Genomic DNA, 18,570 nt, shown 5'->3' on the forward strand with positions numbered 1-18,570 from the left:
AAGAAACAGCTTCTGACAGATCACCAGTGCAAGTACAGACTTGCATTTGCCAAGAAATATTTGCAGTTGGATGATGAAAAGTGGAAGAAAGTGTTGAGGTCTGGTGGGGATACATTTGATGTTACTGACAGCCATGGAGGAAAAGTGCACTGGAGGCCAGGTAAAGACCCATATGACCCTACTGCACGTGCATTCAGGCAACTGTAAAATTTCCAGACTCACTAATGGTTTGGGGGGCTTTTGGCTATAATGGTGTTGGAAGTCTTGTGTTTTTACCTTAAAATGTGATATTGACTCAGAATTGATACCTGAAGCTGTTGTGTGATGAATTACCTGACTGTTTTGAGAAGACTGGTTGTGATATACAATTGCAAGATGGTGCACTGTGCCACACTGCTAAATTAATACCTGACTGGTTTGCATTTTGAGGTGTGACATACACTCAGGACTGACCAGGTAATTCACCTGACTTTAATCCTATTGTGAACTTATGGTCGATTATAAATTCACAGTTGTGTGGGTGGAATACATCCAGCAGTCCTAAGCTCCAGGCCACCATCCAGGATATTTGGGACAACCTTGACCCTACATACCTTCAATATCTTGCAGCATCTGTTCCCAAGCACCTTCAGGATTGTATTAAGGCCAAGGGACATCATATGAAGTACTATGGGAGGTGAGTACCTACTTTATCTTTATTTACTTATTTCATATATTATACTTTGTTGCTGTCTCCCACGTTAGCGAGGTAGCACAGGGAGATAGACAAAAGAATGGTCCAACCAACCCACATACACAGGTATATACATAAACACCCACATATACATACCTATACATTTCAATGTATACATACATATACAGTACATACACAGACATATACATATATACACATGTACATATTCATACTTGCTGCCTTCATCCATTCCCGTGGCCACCCAGCCACACGTGAAATGGCATCCCGCCCCCACACGCGCGAGGTAGTGCTAGGAAAAGACAATAAAGGCCACATTCGTTCACACTCAGTCTCTAGCTGTCATGTGTAATGCAACAAAACCACAGCTCCCTTTCCACATCCAGACCCCACAAAACTTTCCATGGTTTACCCCATATGCTTCACATGCCCTGGTTCAATCCATTGACAGCACGTCCATCCCATTATGCCACACCATTCCAATTCACTCTATTCCTTGCACGCCTTTCACTCTCCTGTATGTTCAGGCCCTGATTGCCCAAAACCTTTTTCACTCCATCCTTCCACTTCCAATTTGGTCTCCCACTTCTCCTCATTCCCTCCACCTCTGACACACATATCCTCTTTGTCAATCTTTCCTCACTCATTCTCTCCATGTGACCAAACCATTTCAATACTCCCTCTTCTGCTCTCTCAACCACACTCTTTTTATTATCACACACCTCTCTTACCCTTTCATTACTTACTCGATCTAACCACCTCACACCAAATATTGTCCTTAAACATCTCATTTCCAGCACATCCACCCTCCTCTGCACAACCCTACCTATAGCCCATGCCTGGCAACCATATAACATTGTTGGAACCACTATTCCTTCAAACGTACCCATTTTTGCTCTCTGAGATAATGTTCTCGCCTTCCACATATTCTTCAACACTCCCAGAACCTTCGCCCCTTCCCCCACCCTGTGACTCACTTCCGCTTCCATGGTTCATCCGCTGCTAAATCCACTCCCAGATATCTAAAACACTTCACTTCCACCAGTTTTTCTCCATTCAAACTTACCTCACAGCTGACTTGTCCTTCAACCCTAATGAAGCTAATAACCTTGCTCTTATTCACATTTATTCTCAGCTTTCTTCTTTCACACACTTTAACAAATTCAGTCACCAGCTTCTGCAGTTTCTCACCCGAATCAGCCACCAGTGTTGTATCCGAAGCGAACAACAACTGACTCCCTTCCAAAGCCCTCTCATCCACAACAGACTGCATCCTTGCCCCTCTCTCCAAAACTCTTGCATTCACCTCCCTAACAACCCCATCCATAAACAAATTAAACAACCATGAAGACATCATGCAACCCTGCTGCAAACCGACATTCACTGGGAACCAATTACTTTCCTCTCTTCCTACTTGTACACATGCCTTACATCTTTGACAAAAACTTTTCACTGCTTCTAGCAACTTACCTCCCACATCATATACTCTTAATACCTTTCACAGAGCATCTCTATCAACTCTACCATATGCCTTATCCAGATTCATAAATTCTACATACACATCCATTTGTTTTTATAAGTATTTCTCACATACATTCTCCAAAGTAAACACCTGATTCACATATCCTCTACCACTTCTGTAACCACACGGCTCTTCGCCAGTCTGATGCTCAGTACATGCCTTCACCCTCTCAATCAATACCCTCCCATATAATTTCCCAGGAATACTCAACAAACTTATACCTCTGTAATTTGAACACTTACCTTTATCCCCTCTGACTTTGTACAATGACACTATGCATGCATTCTGCCAATCCTCAGGCACTTCACCATGAATCATACATACACTGAATGTCCTCACCAACCAGTCAACAACACAGTCACCCCCTTTTTTCATAAATTCCACTGCAATACCATCCAAACCCGGCACCTTGCCAGCTTTCATCTTCTACAAAGCTTTCACTACCTTTTTCTCTGTTTACTAAATCATTCTCTATGACCCTCTCACTTCACATACCACCTCGACCAAAACACCCTATATCTGCGACTCTATCATCTAACATATTCAACAAACCTTCAAATTACTCACTCCATCTCCTTCTCACTTCACCACTACTTGTTATTACCTCCCCATTAGCCCTCTTCACCAATGCTCCCATTTGTTCCCTTGTCTTACACACTTTATTTACCTCTTTTCAAAACATCCTTTTATCCTCCCTAAAATTCAATAATACTCTCTCACCCCAACTCTCATTTGCCCTCTTTTTCACCTCTTGCACCTTTCTCTTGACCTCCTGCCTCTTCTTTTATACATCTCCCAGCCATTTGCACTATTTTCCTGCAAAAATTGTCCAAATGCCTCTCTCTTCTCTTTCACTAACATTCTTACTTCTTCATCCCACCATCCACTACCCCTTCTAATCTGCCTACCTCCCACACTTCTCATACCACAGGTATCTTTCGCACAAGCCATCACTGCTTCCCTAAATACATCCCATTCCTCCCCCACTCCCCTTACGTCCTTTGCTCTCACCTTTTTCCATTCCGCACCCAATCTCTCATGGTACTTCCTCACACAAGTCTCCTTTCCAAGCTCACTTCCTCTCACCACTCTCTTCACCCCAACATTCTCTCTTCTTTTCTGAAAACCTCTACAAATCTTCACCTTCGCCTCCACAAGATAATGATCAGACATCCCTCCAGTTGTACATCTCAGCACATTAACAACCAAAAGTCTCTCTTTCATGCACCTATCAATCAACACATAATCCAATGATGCTCTCTGGCCATCTCTCCTACTTACTTATGTATAACTCTCTTTTTATACCAGGTATTCCCAATCACGTCTTTTTTTCAGCACACAAATCTACAAGCTCTCCATTATTTCTATTTACAACACTGAACACCCCATGTACACCAATTATACCCTCAACTGCCACATTACTCACCTTTGCATTCAAATCACCTATCACTATAACCCAGCCTCGAGCATCAAAGCTGCTAACACACTCACTCTGCTGCTCCAAAAAACACTTTCCTCTCATGATCTTTCTTCTCATGACCAGGTGCATAGGCACCAATAATCACCCATCTCTCTCCATCCACTTTCATATCAATCTAAAGTTTACTTTCTTACACTTTATCACATATTCCCACAACTCCTGCTTCAGTAGTGCTACTCCTTCCTATGCTCTTGTCCTTTCACCAACCCCTGACTTTACTCCCAAGACATTCACAAACCACTCTTCCCCTTTAACTTTGAACTTCGTTTCACTCAGAGACAAAATATCCAGGTTCCTTTACTCAAACATACTACCTACATCTCCTTTTTTCTCATCTTGGTGACATCCACAGACATTTAGACACCCCCAATCTGAGCCTTCAAGGAGGATGAGCACTACATGCATGACTCCTTCTGTTTCCCCTTTTCAAAAGTCAAAATACAAGGGGGGCAGGGTTTCTAGCCCCCCGCTTCCGTCCCCTTTAGTCGCCTTCTATGATACACAGGGAATGCGTGGGAAGTATTCTTTCTCCCCTATCCCCTATCTCATTTATTGATAGTTTTTCATGTTGCATCACACTGTAAGTAGGGCATGCCAGTTTTTCTGCTGGAACTGTAAATTAAATTGTTAAAGTAAGTTTATTCTGTAACCCTATAGTGGCCTCTAATGAGTTCAAAAAGGCATTTAGGGCCATCATAAGGAAATGTCAAACCTTGCCTAGATTCTTAAGTATCTACACAATAAATATGGAAAAGCTGTAGTAAATCTGAACTCTGAAAAAGTACCTTTGTTGGCCTTTAAGGTAAGACTCTGGTACCCATGAATCCTGCCTTTAATCCTAAAGTACCTTTATTATAATTTTAGGCTACTAGGTCGCTATTATAAGCAGTGAACTAAGTATAAGCAAAAAAGAATGGGATACCCTTTGGTGGCCTCAAAATGGCTTTTAATCCAAAGTGCAGTAGCTTAAAACCTTTCCTGGATTCTGAAGTGCCTAATCCCAAATTCTGGGACCTCTGTGAAGTACTTGAAGCTATTCTGAGTTTGAACCTTGAAAACTGGCCTTTGTTGGCCTTTAAAGATATGTTCTGGCACCCTGTAGTACTTTTGTTTTAATCTGAGGCTGTGAGATTCACTATATTGAATGAATGTAGTTACCTAAGTGTATCTAATAAGGCCAGGGTGACCTTTAGTGACCTTCAGCAACCTCAAAACAGCATTCTAGGCCAAATTGTGGTTGTATAAAACTTGGCACAGTTTTTGCAGTACCAAAAACCAAAATCTGGGCTTTAGGTGCTACAGTTCGTCCTTGAGAAAGGTATGCATAAACACACAAACTCACAAATGCAAAAACACTTGAAATAATTAAGCGATAATGAAAAAAATGAAGTAATCCTACACATCTTCATACTTGTTGGCAGCCTGATATAGTTTCTTGTTTACTGCCTACAAGCCCTATAACTTTGCTCTAGCAGCCTGGTGTAGTTTCTTGTTTAATGCCTGTGATCCCTATAACTTTGCTCTGGCAACCTGGTGTAGTTTCTTGTTTAATACCGGCAAGCCCTATAACCTTGCTCTCATATGAGTTTTGGAGAGGGAGATACTAATCAACAATATAATATTATTAATAGATCTTACTACAGAGGGTACAAATGCTCTGACTGGTTACAGTGACACCAATAAAGGTTACCATTGTCTTAGGGCAAGCCCAGTGCAGTTCACTCACCTCGTTAATATAGTCATAGTTTGACAAAGCCTTATATTCTGCTTTCCTTATTTCTATTTTCTACAATATCTTTTTCATACTTGTGCTTTTAAGTGCAACTGGCTTTTTCTTGTTCACTGCTCTTATTGAGTTGTGGAACAAGAAAGTCCAAAATTGATATGTCACAGCCAGTGCAGCAATCCACACGTTTTCATCATCACTAACTAGCATTGTGACTTTCCCAAGATGAAAAGGCTTGGCAGGCATCTGATCAACATCATTACCCTTGTACACAGTATCAAATAGGCTTTTGTCAATATCAGAGCAATAATGTATCAATATCCTTTTATTTCTTTGTTCTTCAACCCATACCTCCTCACTCCACAATTTACTTGATAAACTAAGGCTTTTTTCATGACATATTCCATTTAGGAGCAGTGCATATTATCTCTTACATGATGGCATCATCTCCTGGGACGAAAAAAAAATAGCAGCTTGGTGAGAGAGAGAGAGAGAGCAAATCTAGTGCTGCATAGAGCAGATGCTACCATAAGGGACCAAGATCTGACTTTAAGCAAAGGAGATGAAAACAGTGAATGGGTTAAATAAAACCTCTAAACAAATAAGGAACATCATGCTTTAACACATTTCATACCAAACACACCTCATTATCTCGACGTTGCCAATCTTCATCTATTCTTGAATTCGCCTGACCAATGGCTTTAACTGAAGGTAATTCTTTCTCCACTCCTTCAGCTGTTTTAGACACTTTCTTCTTATTTTTTCCCTTGTTGCTTCCAAATGCCATAGCTTGCAGCTGTTGAAATAAATGAAATGCATTAGTTAATTCAGGCAATGATGGATTCATGGCCATTTTTCTCAAAAGCTAAAGACTGAAAGGGCTGATTGGTGATTACATACTTCACAGCTTGAAAGCCACAGATCCTCTTTTGAGAATAAAGCTTGGAAACATCATAACAAAAAAGACCCAAGGTATGACTAAAACATTAAAAAATTAAGAACAAGAGGCATTTGAGATGCCTATCTCACTAAAAAAATAAAACAAATAAGGTCAGTCAGGGTAAAGATGGGTATATCTAAAGGCATAGCAATCCCAAGCGCTGTACTGACCCTAGATGTAAAAGAATGGAAGAGGGCAGATGTACTGGAAATGAAATGCCCTAAGACAATATGTGGTGTGAGGCAGGTTGATCATATAAGGAATGACAGTGCAGTAGACAATGAGAGAGCTGAACAGGATGTGCTGAAATGGTTCAGACACATGGAGAGAGTGAGTGAAGAAAGATGACTAAGAATCTGAGTGCAAGAATAACTTGGGAGACAACACAGACCCTAACTTGTCACCATGAGCAAGGAAAACTTGGGAGACAACACTAACCTTAACCTGTCACCAGAGCCCCACCTTATGAGGAAGAGCTAAGGAGACCAACAGTTTGCCAATAAATATCAAAGAGCACTCAACTTCATGGATAATGAATTATTATTCATCATGCTGTTCACATCATGCATATGGCTAAAATTACGACATGCTTTTCAAGGTTGGACCTCAAACTCAAAGAGATAATACAAAAGGTCCAGATCAAAGAAATAAAAATGTGCTAGCATTAAGAGAGTTGAGATATAAGGAAAGGCTGCAAGTTTCATATTGATGATGTAGATAGTGAACAGTTCTTCAAGAACAGAACAACCTAAATATAATGAAATAAAGTCAGAAACTTGTTTAAAAATATATGAGAAAGCACATTTATAGTATTTGAGTGGAGGGTGAATGGGATAAAATGACTGAAGATAGGGTTAATGCAGACACCATAAAGAAATCTAATTAGTTGTACAACTCATACTATTCAAGAGATAGGACCCCACAAGAGTAAATTCCCTCCCTATACATTACAAATAGGTAATCATGTGTCTTGCTTGATGAATAAGACTATCCCTCTCTGCCATTCCATAATTATTAAGTATGAGTTCATCTGGGATTAACTCTAGCTCCATGTCAAGTTTCTTTTAAGTTTCCATAGTTGTTACTAATTATCTTTTATTTATTATTCTTGGTCACCATTTACTGCATCAGCAAGGTAGTGCCAGGAAACAGACAAAGAAAGACCCATCCACTCATATACCCACATAAATACATCTTTATTTTATTTTGCTTTGTCGCTATCTCCCGCGTTAGCAAGGTAGCACAAGGAAACAGACGAAAGAATGGCCCAACCCACCCGCATACACATGTATAAACATAAACGTCCACACACGCAAATATACATACCTATACATCTCAACGTATACATATATATACACACACAGACATATACATATATACACATGTACATAATTCATACTGTCTGCCTTTATTCATTCCCATTGCCAATCCACCACACATGAAATAACAACCCCCTCCCCCCTCATGTGCGCAAGGTAGTGCTAGGAAAAGACAACAAAGGCCACATTCGTTCACACTCAGTCTCTAGCTGTCATGTAATAATGCACCGAAACCACAGCTCCCTTTCCACATCCACGCCCCACAGAACTTTCCATGGTTTACCCCAGACGCTTCACATGCCCTGGTTCAATCCATTGACAGCACGTCGACCCCAGTATACCACATCGTCCCAATTCACTCTATTCCTTGCACGCCTTTCACCCTCCTGCATGTTCAGGCCCCGATCACTCAAAATCTTTTTCACTCCATCTTTCCACCTCTAATTAGGTCTCCCACTTCTCGTTCCCTCCACCTCTGACACATATATCCTCTTGGTCAATCTTTCCTCACTCATTCTCTCCATGTGACCAAACCATTTCAAAACACCTTCTTCTGCTCTCTCAACCACACTCTTTCCATTACAGCACATCTCTTACCCTTTCATTACTTAATCAAACCACCTCACCCCACATATTGTCCTCAAACATCTCATTTCCAGCACATCCACCCTGCTCCACACAACTCTATCTATAGCCCAAGCTTCGCAACCATATAACATTGCTGGAACCACCATTCCTTCAAACATACCCATTTTTGCTTTCCAAGACAATGTTCTCGATTTCCACACATTTTTCAACGCTCCCAGAACTTTCGCCCCCTCCCCCACCCTATGATTCACTTCCGCTACCATGGTTCCATCTGCTGCCAAATCCACTCCCAGATATCTAAAACACTTCACTTCCTCCAGTTTTTCTCCATTCAAACTTACCTCCCAATTGACTTGTCCCTCAGCCCTACTGTACCAAATAACCTTGCTTTTATCCACATTTACTCTCAGCTCTCTTCTTTCACACACTTTACCAACCTCAGTCACCAGCTTCTGCAGTTTCTCACCCGAATCCGCCACCAGTACTGTATCATCAGCAAACAACAACTGACTCACTTCCCAAGCTCTCTCATTCACAACAGACTGCATATTTACCCCTCTTTCCAAGACTCTTGCATTCACCTCCCTAACAAACCCAGCCATAAATTAAACAACCATGGAGACATCATGCACCCCTGCCGCAAACCAACATTCACTGAGAGCCAATCACTTTCCTCTCTTCCTACATGTACACATGCCTTACATCCTCGATAAAAACTTTTCACTACTTCTAACAACTTGCCTCCCACACCATATATTCTTAATACCTTCCATACAGCATCTCTATCAACTCTATCATATGCCTTCTCCAGGTCCATAAATGCTACATACAAATCCATTTGCTTTTCCAAGTATTTCTCATATACATGCTTCAACGCAAACACCTGATCCACACATCCTCTATCACTTCTGAAACCACACTGCTCCTCCCCAATCTGATGCTCTGTACATGCCTTACCCTCTCAATCAATACCCTCCCATATAATTTACCAGGAATACTCAACAAACTTATACCTCTGTAATTTGAGCACTCCCTCTTATCCCCTTTGCCTTTGTACAATGGCACTATGCAAGCATTCCGCCAGTCCTCAAGCACTTCACCATGAGTCATACATACATTAAATAACCTTATCAACCAGTCAAAAATACAGTCACCCCTTTTTAATAAATTCCTCTGCAATAACATACAAACCCGCTGCCTTGCCGGCTTTTATTTTCCGCAAAGCTTTTACTACCTCTTTTCTGTTTACCAAATCATTCTCCCTAACCCTCTCACTTTGCACGCCACCTAGACCAAAGCACCCTATATCTGCCACTCTGTCATCAAACACATTCAACAAACCTTCAAAACACTCACTCCATCTCCTTCTCACATCACCACTACTTGTTATCTCCTCCCCATTAGCCTCCTTCACTGATGTTCCCATTTGTTCCCTTGTCTTACACACTTTATTTACCTCCTTCCAAAACATCTTTATATTCTCCCTAAGATTTAATGATACTCTCTCCCCCCAACTCTCATTTGCCCTCTTTTTCACCTCCTGCACCTTTCTCTTGACCTCCTGCCTCTTTCTTTTATACATCTCCCAGTCATTTGCACTATTTCCTTGCAAAAATCGTCCAAATGCCTCTCTCTTCTCTTTCACTAATAATCTTACTTCATCCTACCACTCTCTACCCTTTCTAATCTGCCCACCTCCCACGCTTGCTTTTTATTATTCATTAATGATTTTCTTTCACTCCATAAGAAGAATCTAACTTTATCATTTCACAATTCATGATGTCCATCAGTATTTGGGAGGCTAATCTAGTGATAGCACAAAAGGCAAAATAATAATTTTCATTCAGAATGGTAACTAATATTCTTTCATATCATTATTCTACAAGATTATCTCAACATATCCTAGGTCAATTTGATTGCCACAAAGTGTTACTCCGGTACATTAAGGTATTTCAATACAATTCAGGGTTTTGTCACACTGTGGAGAACACCTCTCATCATTTAAACCTTCGTAAAAACAACTGGTTAATCCTTGGGGATAGGTGAGAAAGAATACTTCCCACGTATTCCCTGCATGTCATAGAAGGCGACTGAAAGGGGAGGGTATGGGGAGCTGGAAATCCTCCCCTCTCGTTCTTTTAATTTTCCAAAAGATGGAACAGAGAAGGGGGCCAGGTGAGGATATTCCCTCAAAGGCTCAGTCCACTGTTCTTAATGTGTAAGAAAGTAAATTCTAGATTGATATGCTACCTTGCTAGCGTGGAAAATGGCGAATAGTATATAAAAAACTGATGAATACATTATTTTTTGGCATGACTTTTTTCAAAAGCACTGACAATATATTCATCTTCAGTTCATCTATGGAAGTGTTATGGGTGATGAGGGATTCGTCATCAGGTCATCGGAGCTAACATAATTCGATAAGACATGATAGATTCAAACTCTACAACTGTTGCTATATTCTTTAAGTATTACAATTGCACTGCTAAAACAAATCCCTTAATACCAAAAAATAACAAAAATGTGAAGCTTTTACCTCATCTAAATCCATATTCACACATTTTCTCATTCATAATCCTAACTACTGTCACTGTATGATACCATATAAGATATAAAGCTTCAAATCTCACTGGTTATAATTATATTCCTTTAACTTAAAGCTACAGCTATGGTACAAAATTACCCAATTCCCAAAGCTACCCTTCAATGTGTAATTAAATTGGTAAATTACCCAAAACTCCATTATGATCCTCCTGAGTATATATCCACATTAAAATAATACCCTCGATGGGAGGAATGCATAATAGTAGTAGTGGGAATCAATACATGTTTATGATTCTTACTGGTAGTTTCAGTTTTGGTACACTTGTATATGTAGAGTTTTTGCTATTCACAAACTTATTCTAATCTATCGTAAAAGATACGTGAACTCTTTGGTCCAAAGTGGCTGAACATGAACTTACTGTTGGGCCTCTTCCTCTTTCAGGCTTTTTCTTCTTATTATTGGGCTTGTTTATAGATTTTTTGGCAGTTTCATCATTCTTAAATTTAGCTTTGTCTTGCTTTTTCTTCCCGGCTCGTTCATCAAGCTCAACATCAATATCCAAAACAGCAAAACGACATGCCATTCTGACAATAGTGTATGAGGTGTGCAGACAAGTGCAAAACGTGAAGGTAAACAAAGTTCTTAGAACTTGTTCTGATGCCACTTCATGCTGAATGAAAATTTCGGAAAAAAATGTAGTTCTCCGGCTTTAATTGATATCTCCTTAGCATATGTGCATTTGTGAGATGAATTCTACAATTCTTAGTCCATTGTACGGATCATTTATCAAAATTTCTTGATGAAGCTTATCTTCGATTGCAGTCTATATGGTGTTCAATTTTGAAAGTACACATTTCCATAATAAAAGAATTTTTCATAATCATGAAAGATATGTTATATGTTGAGGATAGCAATATTTTATAAAGCTAAAAATCATGAAATATAATGTAATAATTTTGCATTGTAGATGATTCTCCCTTTTCCCGATTCCGATATCATAATAGATACATGATTGAAAGAAATAGAATGAATTGCTTTCTATAGCCACTTCATTGATAATAAATGTTACTTGAAATAAAAAAAATAAAAACAAAAGCTATTATACCTATGAAGATCCGCCTAATGGCTTTGAGAACTTCACTGGGATTGGTTCTTCAAATTGTAAACAAAACTCTGTTACCACAGATTTCTAAACATAATCGATTGAAAGCCATATATGGCATAAGAGGAGAGGTACTTTGTATTAAATACAAACAACGGTGTTATATTAGGTAACACAGAGCCACATGAAACTTATATGCAATTCTACACTTGTGACCAGAAAACAAAACCTTGCGGAAAATTGGCCAATCAGCTGATATCTCACAAAGATCCTGTAGTTACTGAGCTGTGACGTCACGCGGTGTCTTGTCTTCCAGGACACCGGACGTGTTTTTGTAAAAAAATTATCATTAGAGACATTATTAAAATGGATAAACAACAAAATGACCAATTCAAGAACAGAATGGGAGTATTCAAGAACAAAGGAAAGGACCAAGATGTAAGTGTGATAGTTACAGCAGGCGTGAGTCAGGAATGTTCCACATGATGGAAATAACTCCTTCAGATGAGTTTGCTTAATGAGTATTTTCCAAAGTATTAGTGGTAAATCTTATTTGGGAGATTTGATAAACATGATCCACAGAAGATGCCATCATTTTAGCCGTCTCTTGATGTAGCTGCTGTTTTATGTAGGGCATTGGTGCTGTGTTGTTCAACTTTCCATATAAAGTTGACTGGGATATTACTTAATTGTTTAGCTTGAAAATATTCTCATATTAGTTGTGTTGGTATTGTACATTAATTATTTGCTTTTCTTCCATTATTTTGTTTTAATGGTAACTCCTCTTGCATGTTATTGATAGTCAACCCCCCAACTTCTTACATGTTAAAGGTGTTCATTTATTGGGCAGCGAACAGATTTCTTAGGGAAAAAAAGTAAAGCTGATATATTATTGATAATGTTGTGCATCAAGGGCATCACAGAAATGGTTAATGAAAGTTGAAACAAAACATATCAGTAGACTCCTAACACTTATTGATAAGGCATGTTAGATATCCTGTTTTGATATTGAATAATACAGTCTTTCAGCATAAATCTGTAACTCTGATAGGTGTGAACGTTGAGTAACTGATTTCCAGTAGTAGTATTGCTTAGTGCTTGGAGAATTGATTAATGTATTAAATTTAATAAGTAAGAGTTTAACTCCTATGAATAGCACGTAAAGTATGTGCAAATATTTGTTCATATGTGATCCTTATGATGTATTCAAAGTAAATCATAATAATAGAGTCCAGAAATGCAGTTGAGCCATGCACTAATTAGGATGATTAGAAATTCATGTTAAAGAGCTGAGCATAGTTATGTGCCTAGTATTAAAGAGTTGAGCATTGTTATTAACCTGGTATGAAATAATCAAGCATTGGTTACAAACTCATGAGCACTTCAATGAAGCAATTTTACTTTTTAAAATGTCTTTCGTTTGACATTATTTAACTAATAGTGAAAGCTCTTTTTATAAAACTATACTGGTATACATGAATGAACTCTTGCTAAAATGTTCAGTAGGTTTTTAGTTTTCTAACGAGTGTTTTCTAGGATTATATGTGTTCTATATTTGTAGAATTGTTGTTGCTACCGTAATGAGTGATTTAAGAATTTGAGATTTTCCTTTATCACTTGTAGAATCTGTCTTTCATTATTGTCATTTGTTGTAAAATGATTAGGGAGAGGGAAAGTGTAGGACTGAGTAATACATAATTCATGTAAAATGATTAGAAATATAAAAACAAAGATAACATATCTGTTTTGATGCTTAGATCTCTGGGTTCTGCTGTTGGTGCATTCCATTGTTATCAGAACATTTACTCCACTTAATGGCACCCAGGATTTTTTGGTTGGGAAGGTAAACTGAGTTTAGATGTCTGTAGAACGATGATTCCCAAATCCGAGGTCATGACCCCATATGGGGTCAGCAGCCTCATCACAGATGGTTGTAGAGGGCTCATAGGATCTCTGGGGTCTTTTAAAGACTTATAGGCATTGTCAGAGTGCCAGATGTTGAGGGAAAATCTCTTTCTTATTGGTTAGGACAGGAGGTCAGCTTGATAATTTTTTCTGTTATCAATGAAGTGGGTGCGGCATGTAAGGTCAAGTTAGGTCAGCAGATTAAGACCAGATACCAGAGGTTAAGCCTCTGAGACCCAAAACTCAGACTAATTACAGGTTTGACAGCAGACACACTCAAGGTTCAGATGCACAGAGTATCATACTACTGCTGAACTTTGACCATTGTGGATGTGTAGTTACCATCAATATATATTTGTATATGAGTGGATGAACCATTCTGCATCTGTTTCCTGGCACTACCTTGCTGACATAGGAAACAGCAATTATGTATTATAATAATAATGATAATATAATCATATTGGATGGGCCATTCTTCATCTGTTTCCTGGTGCAACCTTTTTGATGCGGGAAAGTGCGATTTAATATGATAAATGAAAAGGAGGCGTAGGTGAAGATTTGTAGAGGTTTTCAGAAAAGAAGAGAGAATGTTAGGGTGAAGAGAGTGGTGAGAATAAGTGAGCTTCGAATGAGACTTGTGTGAGGAAGTACCAGGAAAGACTGAGTGTAGAATGGAAAAAGGTGATACCAAAGGATGTAAGGGGAGTGGGGGAGGAATGGGATGTATTTAGGGAAGCAGTGATGGCTTGCGCAAAAGATGCTTGTGGCATGAGAAGGGTGGGAGGTGGGCAGATTAGAAAGGGTAATGTGTGGTGGGATGAAGAAGTAAGATTATTAGTGAAAGAGAAGAGAGAGGCATTTGGGCGAGTTTTGCAGGGAAATAGTGCAAATGAGTGGGAGATGTATAAAAGAAAGGGGCAGGAGGTCGAGAAAGGTGCAAGAGATGAAAAAGAGGACAAATGAGAGTTGGGGTGAGAGAGTATCATTGAATTTTAGGGAGAATAAAAAGATCATTTTGGAAGGAGGTAAATAAAGTGCGTAAGACAAGAGAACAAATGGAAACATCGGTGAAGGGGGCTAATGGGGAGGTAATAACAAGTAGTGGTGGTGTGAGAAGGAAATAGAGTGAATATTATGTAGGTTTGTAGAATGTGTTAGATGATAGAGTGGCAGATATAGGGTGTTTTGGTCGCGGTGGTGTGCGAAGTGAGAGGGTCAGGGAGGATGATTTGGTAAACAGAGAAGAGGTAGTGAAGGCTTTGCGGAAGATGAAAGCCGGCAGGGCGACGGGTTTAGATGGTATTGCAGTGGAATTTATTAAAAAAAGGGGGTGACTGTTTTGTTGACTGGTTGGTGAGAATATTCAGTGTATGTATGGCTCATGGTGAAGTGCCTGACGATTGGCAGAATGCATGCATAGTGCCATTGTACAAAGGCAAAGGAGATAAAGGTGAGTGCTCAAATTACAGAGGTATAAGTTTGTTGAATATTCCTGGGAAATTCTATGGGAGGGTATTGATTGAGAGGGTGAAGGCATGTATAGAGCATCAGATTGGGGAAGAGCAGTGTGGTTTCAGAAGTGGTAGAGGATGTGTGGATCAGGTGTGTACTTTGAAGAATGTATGTGAGAAATACTTACAAAAACAGATGGATTTGTATGTAGCATTTATGGACCTGGAGAAGGCATATGATAAGAGCTGATAGAGGTGCTTTGTGGAAGGTATTAAGCGTATATGGTGTGGAAGGCAAGTTGCTAGAAACATTGAAAAGTTTTTATTAAGGATGTAAGGCATGTGTACGAGTAGGAAGAGAGGAAAGTGATTTGTTCTTAGTGAATGTTGGTTTGCAGGAGGGGTGCGTGATGTCTCCATGGATATTTAATTTGTTCATGGATGGAGTTGTTAGGGAGGTGAATGCAAGAGTTTCGGAGAGAGGGGCAAGTATGCAGTCTGTTGTGGATGAGAGAGCTTGGGAAGTGAGTCAGTTGTTGTTTGCTGATGATACAGCGCTGGTGGCTGATTCGGGTAAGATACTGCAGAAGCTGGTGACTGAGTTTGGTAAAGTGTGTGAGAGAAGAAAGCTGAGAGTAAATGTGAATAAGAGCAAGGTTATTAGGTACAGTAGCATAGAGGGACAAGTTGATTGAGAGGAAAGTTTGAATGGAGAAAAACTGGAGGAAGTGTTTTAGATATCTGGGAGTGGATTTGGCAGCGGATGGGACCATGGAAGCGGAAGTGAGTCACAGGGTGAGGGAGGGGGCGAAGGTTGTGGGAGTGTTGAAGAATGTCGGAAAGCGAGAGCATTTTCTCGGAAAGCAAAAATGGGTATGTTTGTAGGAATAGTGGTTCCAACAATGTTATATGGTTATGAGGCATGGGCTATAGATAGGGTTGTGCGGAGGATTGTGGATGTGTTGGAAATGAGATGTTTGAGGACATTATATGGTGTGAGGTGGTTTGATCGAGTAGGTAATGAAAGGCTAAGAGAGATGTGTGGTAGTAAAAAGAGTGTGGTTGAGAGAGCAGAAAAGGGTGTATTGAAATGGTTTGGTCACATGGAGAGAATTAGTGAGGAAAGATTGACGAAGAGAATTTATGTGTCAGAGGTGGAGGGAAAGAGGAGAACTGGAAGCCCACATTGGAGATGGAAGGATGGAGTGAAAAAGATTTTAAACACGCAGGAGGGTGAAAGGTGTTTAAGGAATAGAGTGAATTAGAACGATTTGGTACTCCGGGGGTCGACATGCTGTCAGTGGATTGAACCAGGGCATGTGAAGCATCTGGGGTAAACCATGGAAAGTTTTGTGGTGCCTGGATGTGGAAAGGAGCTGTGATTTTGGTGCATTATATATGACAGCTACAGACTAAGTGTGAATGAATGTGGCCTTTTCTCTCTTTTTCTAGTGCTACCTCGTGCGTGTACGAGGGGAGGGGGTTATCATTACATGTGTGGCAGGGTGGCGATGGGAATGAATAAAGGCAGCAAGTATGAATTATGTACATGTATTTGTATATGTATGTGTACGTTGAAATATATAGGTATGTATATGTGTGTGTGTGGACGTGTATGTATATACATGTGTATGTGGGTGGGTTGGACCATTCTTTTGTCTGTCTCCTTGCGCTACATCCCTAATGTGGGAGACAGCGACAAAGTATAATAAATGAATTGATATGTTTATTTTTTGTTTTTTTGATTTTGCTTTGTCGCTGTCTCCCGCGTTTGCGAGGTAGCGCAAGGAAACAGACGAAAGAAATGGCCCAAACCACCCCCATACACATGTATATACATACACGTCCACACACGCAAATATACATACCTATACATCTCAATGTACACATATATACACACACAGACACATACATATATACCCATGCACACAATTCACACTGTCTGCCTTTATTCATTCCCATCGCCACCTCGCCACACATGGAATACCATCCCCCTCCCCCCTCATGTGTGCGAGGTAGCGCTAGGAAAAGACAACAAAGGCCCCATATGTTCACACTCAGTCTCTAGCTGTCATGCAATAATTCCCGAAACCACAGCTCCCTTTCCACATCCAGGCCCCACACAACTTTCCATGGTTTACCCCAGACGCTTCACATGCCCTGATTCAATCCACTGACAGCACGTCAACCCCGGTATACCACATCGATCCACTTCACTCTATTCCTTGCCCGCCTTTCACCCTCCTGCATGTTCAGGCCCCGATCACTCAAAATCTTTTTCACTCCATCTTTCCACCTCCAATTTGGTCTCCCACTTCTCCTCGTTCCCTCCACCTCCGACACATATATCCTCTTGGTCAATCTTTCCTCACTCATTCTCTCCATGTGCCCAAACCATTTCAAAACACCCTCTTCTGCTCTCTCAACCACGCTCTTTTTATTTCCACACATCTCTCTTACCCTTACATTACTTACTCGATCAAACCACCTCACACCACACATTGTCCTCAAACATCTCATTTCCAGCACATCCACCCTCCTGCGCACAACTCTATCCATAGCCCACGCCTCGCAACCATACAACATTGTTGGAACCACTATTCCTTCAAACATACCCATTTTTGCTTTCCGAGATAATGTTCTCGACTTCCACACGTTTATATTCATATATTTATTATACATAATCACTGTTTCCTGCGTCAGTGAGGTAACACCAGGAAACAGATGAAGAAATGGCCCATCCTCTCACATACACGTATATATACATGAATGCCCATATGTGGCACATATACATATACATATCAACATATACATACACATATGCAGACATTACGTACATACACATGTACATATTCATACTTGCTTCTCTTCATCCATTCCTGTCACTACCCCTCCCTACAGAAAAACAGCATTGCTAACCCCTGCTTCAGCTTCAGCGAGGTAGCGCCAGGAATACATGCAAAAAAGGCCACATTCATTCACACTCAGTCTCTAGCTATCATTTGTAATGCACCAAAACCACAGCTCCCTATCCACATCCAGGCCCCAAAGACCTTTCTGTGGTTTACCCAAGACACTTCACATTCCCTGGTTCAGTCCACTGACAGCATGTTTACCCCAATAAACCACATTGTTCCAACTCTCTATTCCTCGCACACCTCTCTCCCTCCTGTATGTTCAAGCCCGATTGCTCAAAATCTATTTCACTCCATCCTTCCCCCTCCAACTTGGTCTCCAACTTCTCCTTGTTCCCTCCACCTCTGATATATATATATATCCTCTTTGTCAGTCTTTCCACACT

At 40.1% G+C, this 18,570-nt stretch overlaps 2 protein-coding genes across 3 annotated transcripts in view; one reads left to right on the forward strand and one right to left on the reverse strand.

Moving 5' to 3' along the window:
* LOC139760436 (G kinase-anchoring protein 1-like) overlaps positions 1-11,453 on the reverse strand; it is a 42,289-nt gene extending 30,836 nt beyond the window's left edge. Inside the window, exons 1-2 of one of the 2 annotated variants that reach the window (XM_071683677.1) lie at positions 11,230-11,452; positions 6,063-6,215 (exon numbers count right to left, since the gene is read on the reverse strand). In XM_071683677.1, the coding sequence (XP_071539778.1) occupies positions 6,063-6,215; positions 11,230-11,394 (318 nt within the window). In that variant the 5' untranslated portion in view covers positions 11,395-11,452. Of the gene's footprint in view, positions 1-6,062; positions 6,216-11,229 lie in introns of both variants that reach the window. The other variant, XM_071683681.1, reaches the window with a different exon arrangement.
* A 541-nt stretch (positions 11,454-11,994) lies between these two features.
* Positions 11,995-18,570, forward strand: part of Kap-alpha3 (karyopherin alpha3) — a 90,640-nt gene continuing 84,064 nt past the window's right edge. The window contains exon 1 of the mRNA XM_071683691.1: positions 11,995-12,351. Within this exon, the coding sequence (XP_071539792.1) occupies positions 12,280-12,351 (72 nt within the window). The 5' untranslated portion in view covers positions 11,995-12,279. The remainder of the gene's footprint in view (positions 12,352-18,570) is intronic.

The sequence above is a fragment of the Panulirus ornatus genome, chromosome 3 (genome assembly GCF_036320965.1).
Source record: "Panulirus ornatus isolate Po-2019 chromosome 3, ASM3632096v1, whole genome shotgun sequence".
Taxonomy (NCBI): Eukaryota; Metazoa; Arthropoda; class Malacostraca; order Decapoda; family Palinuridae; genus Panulirus; species Panulirus ornatus.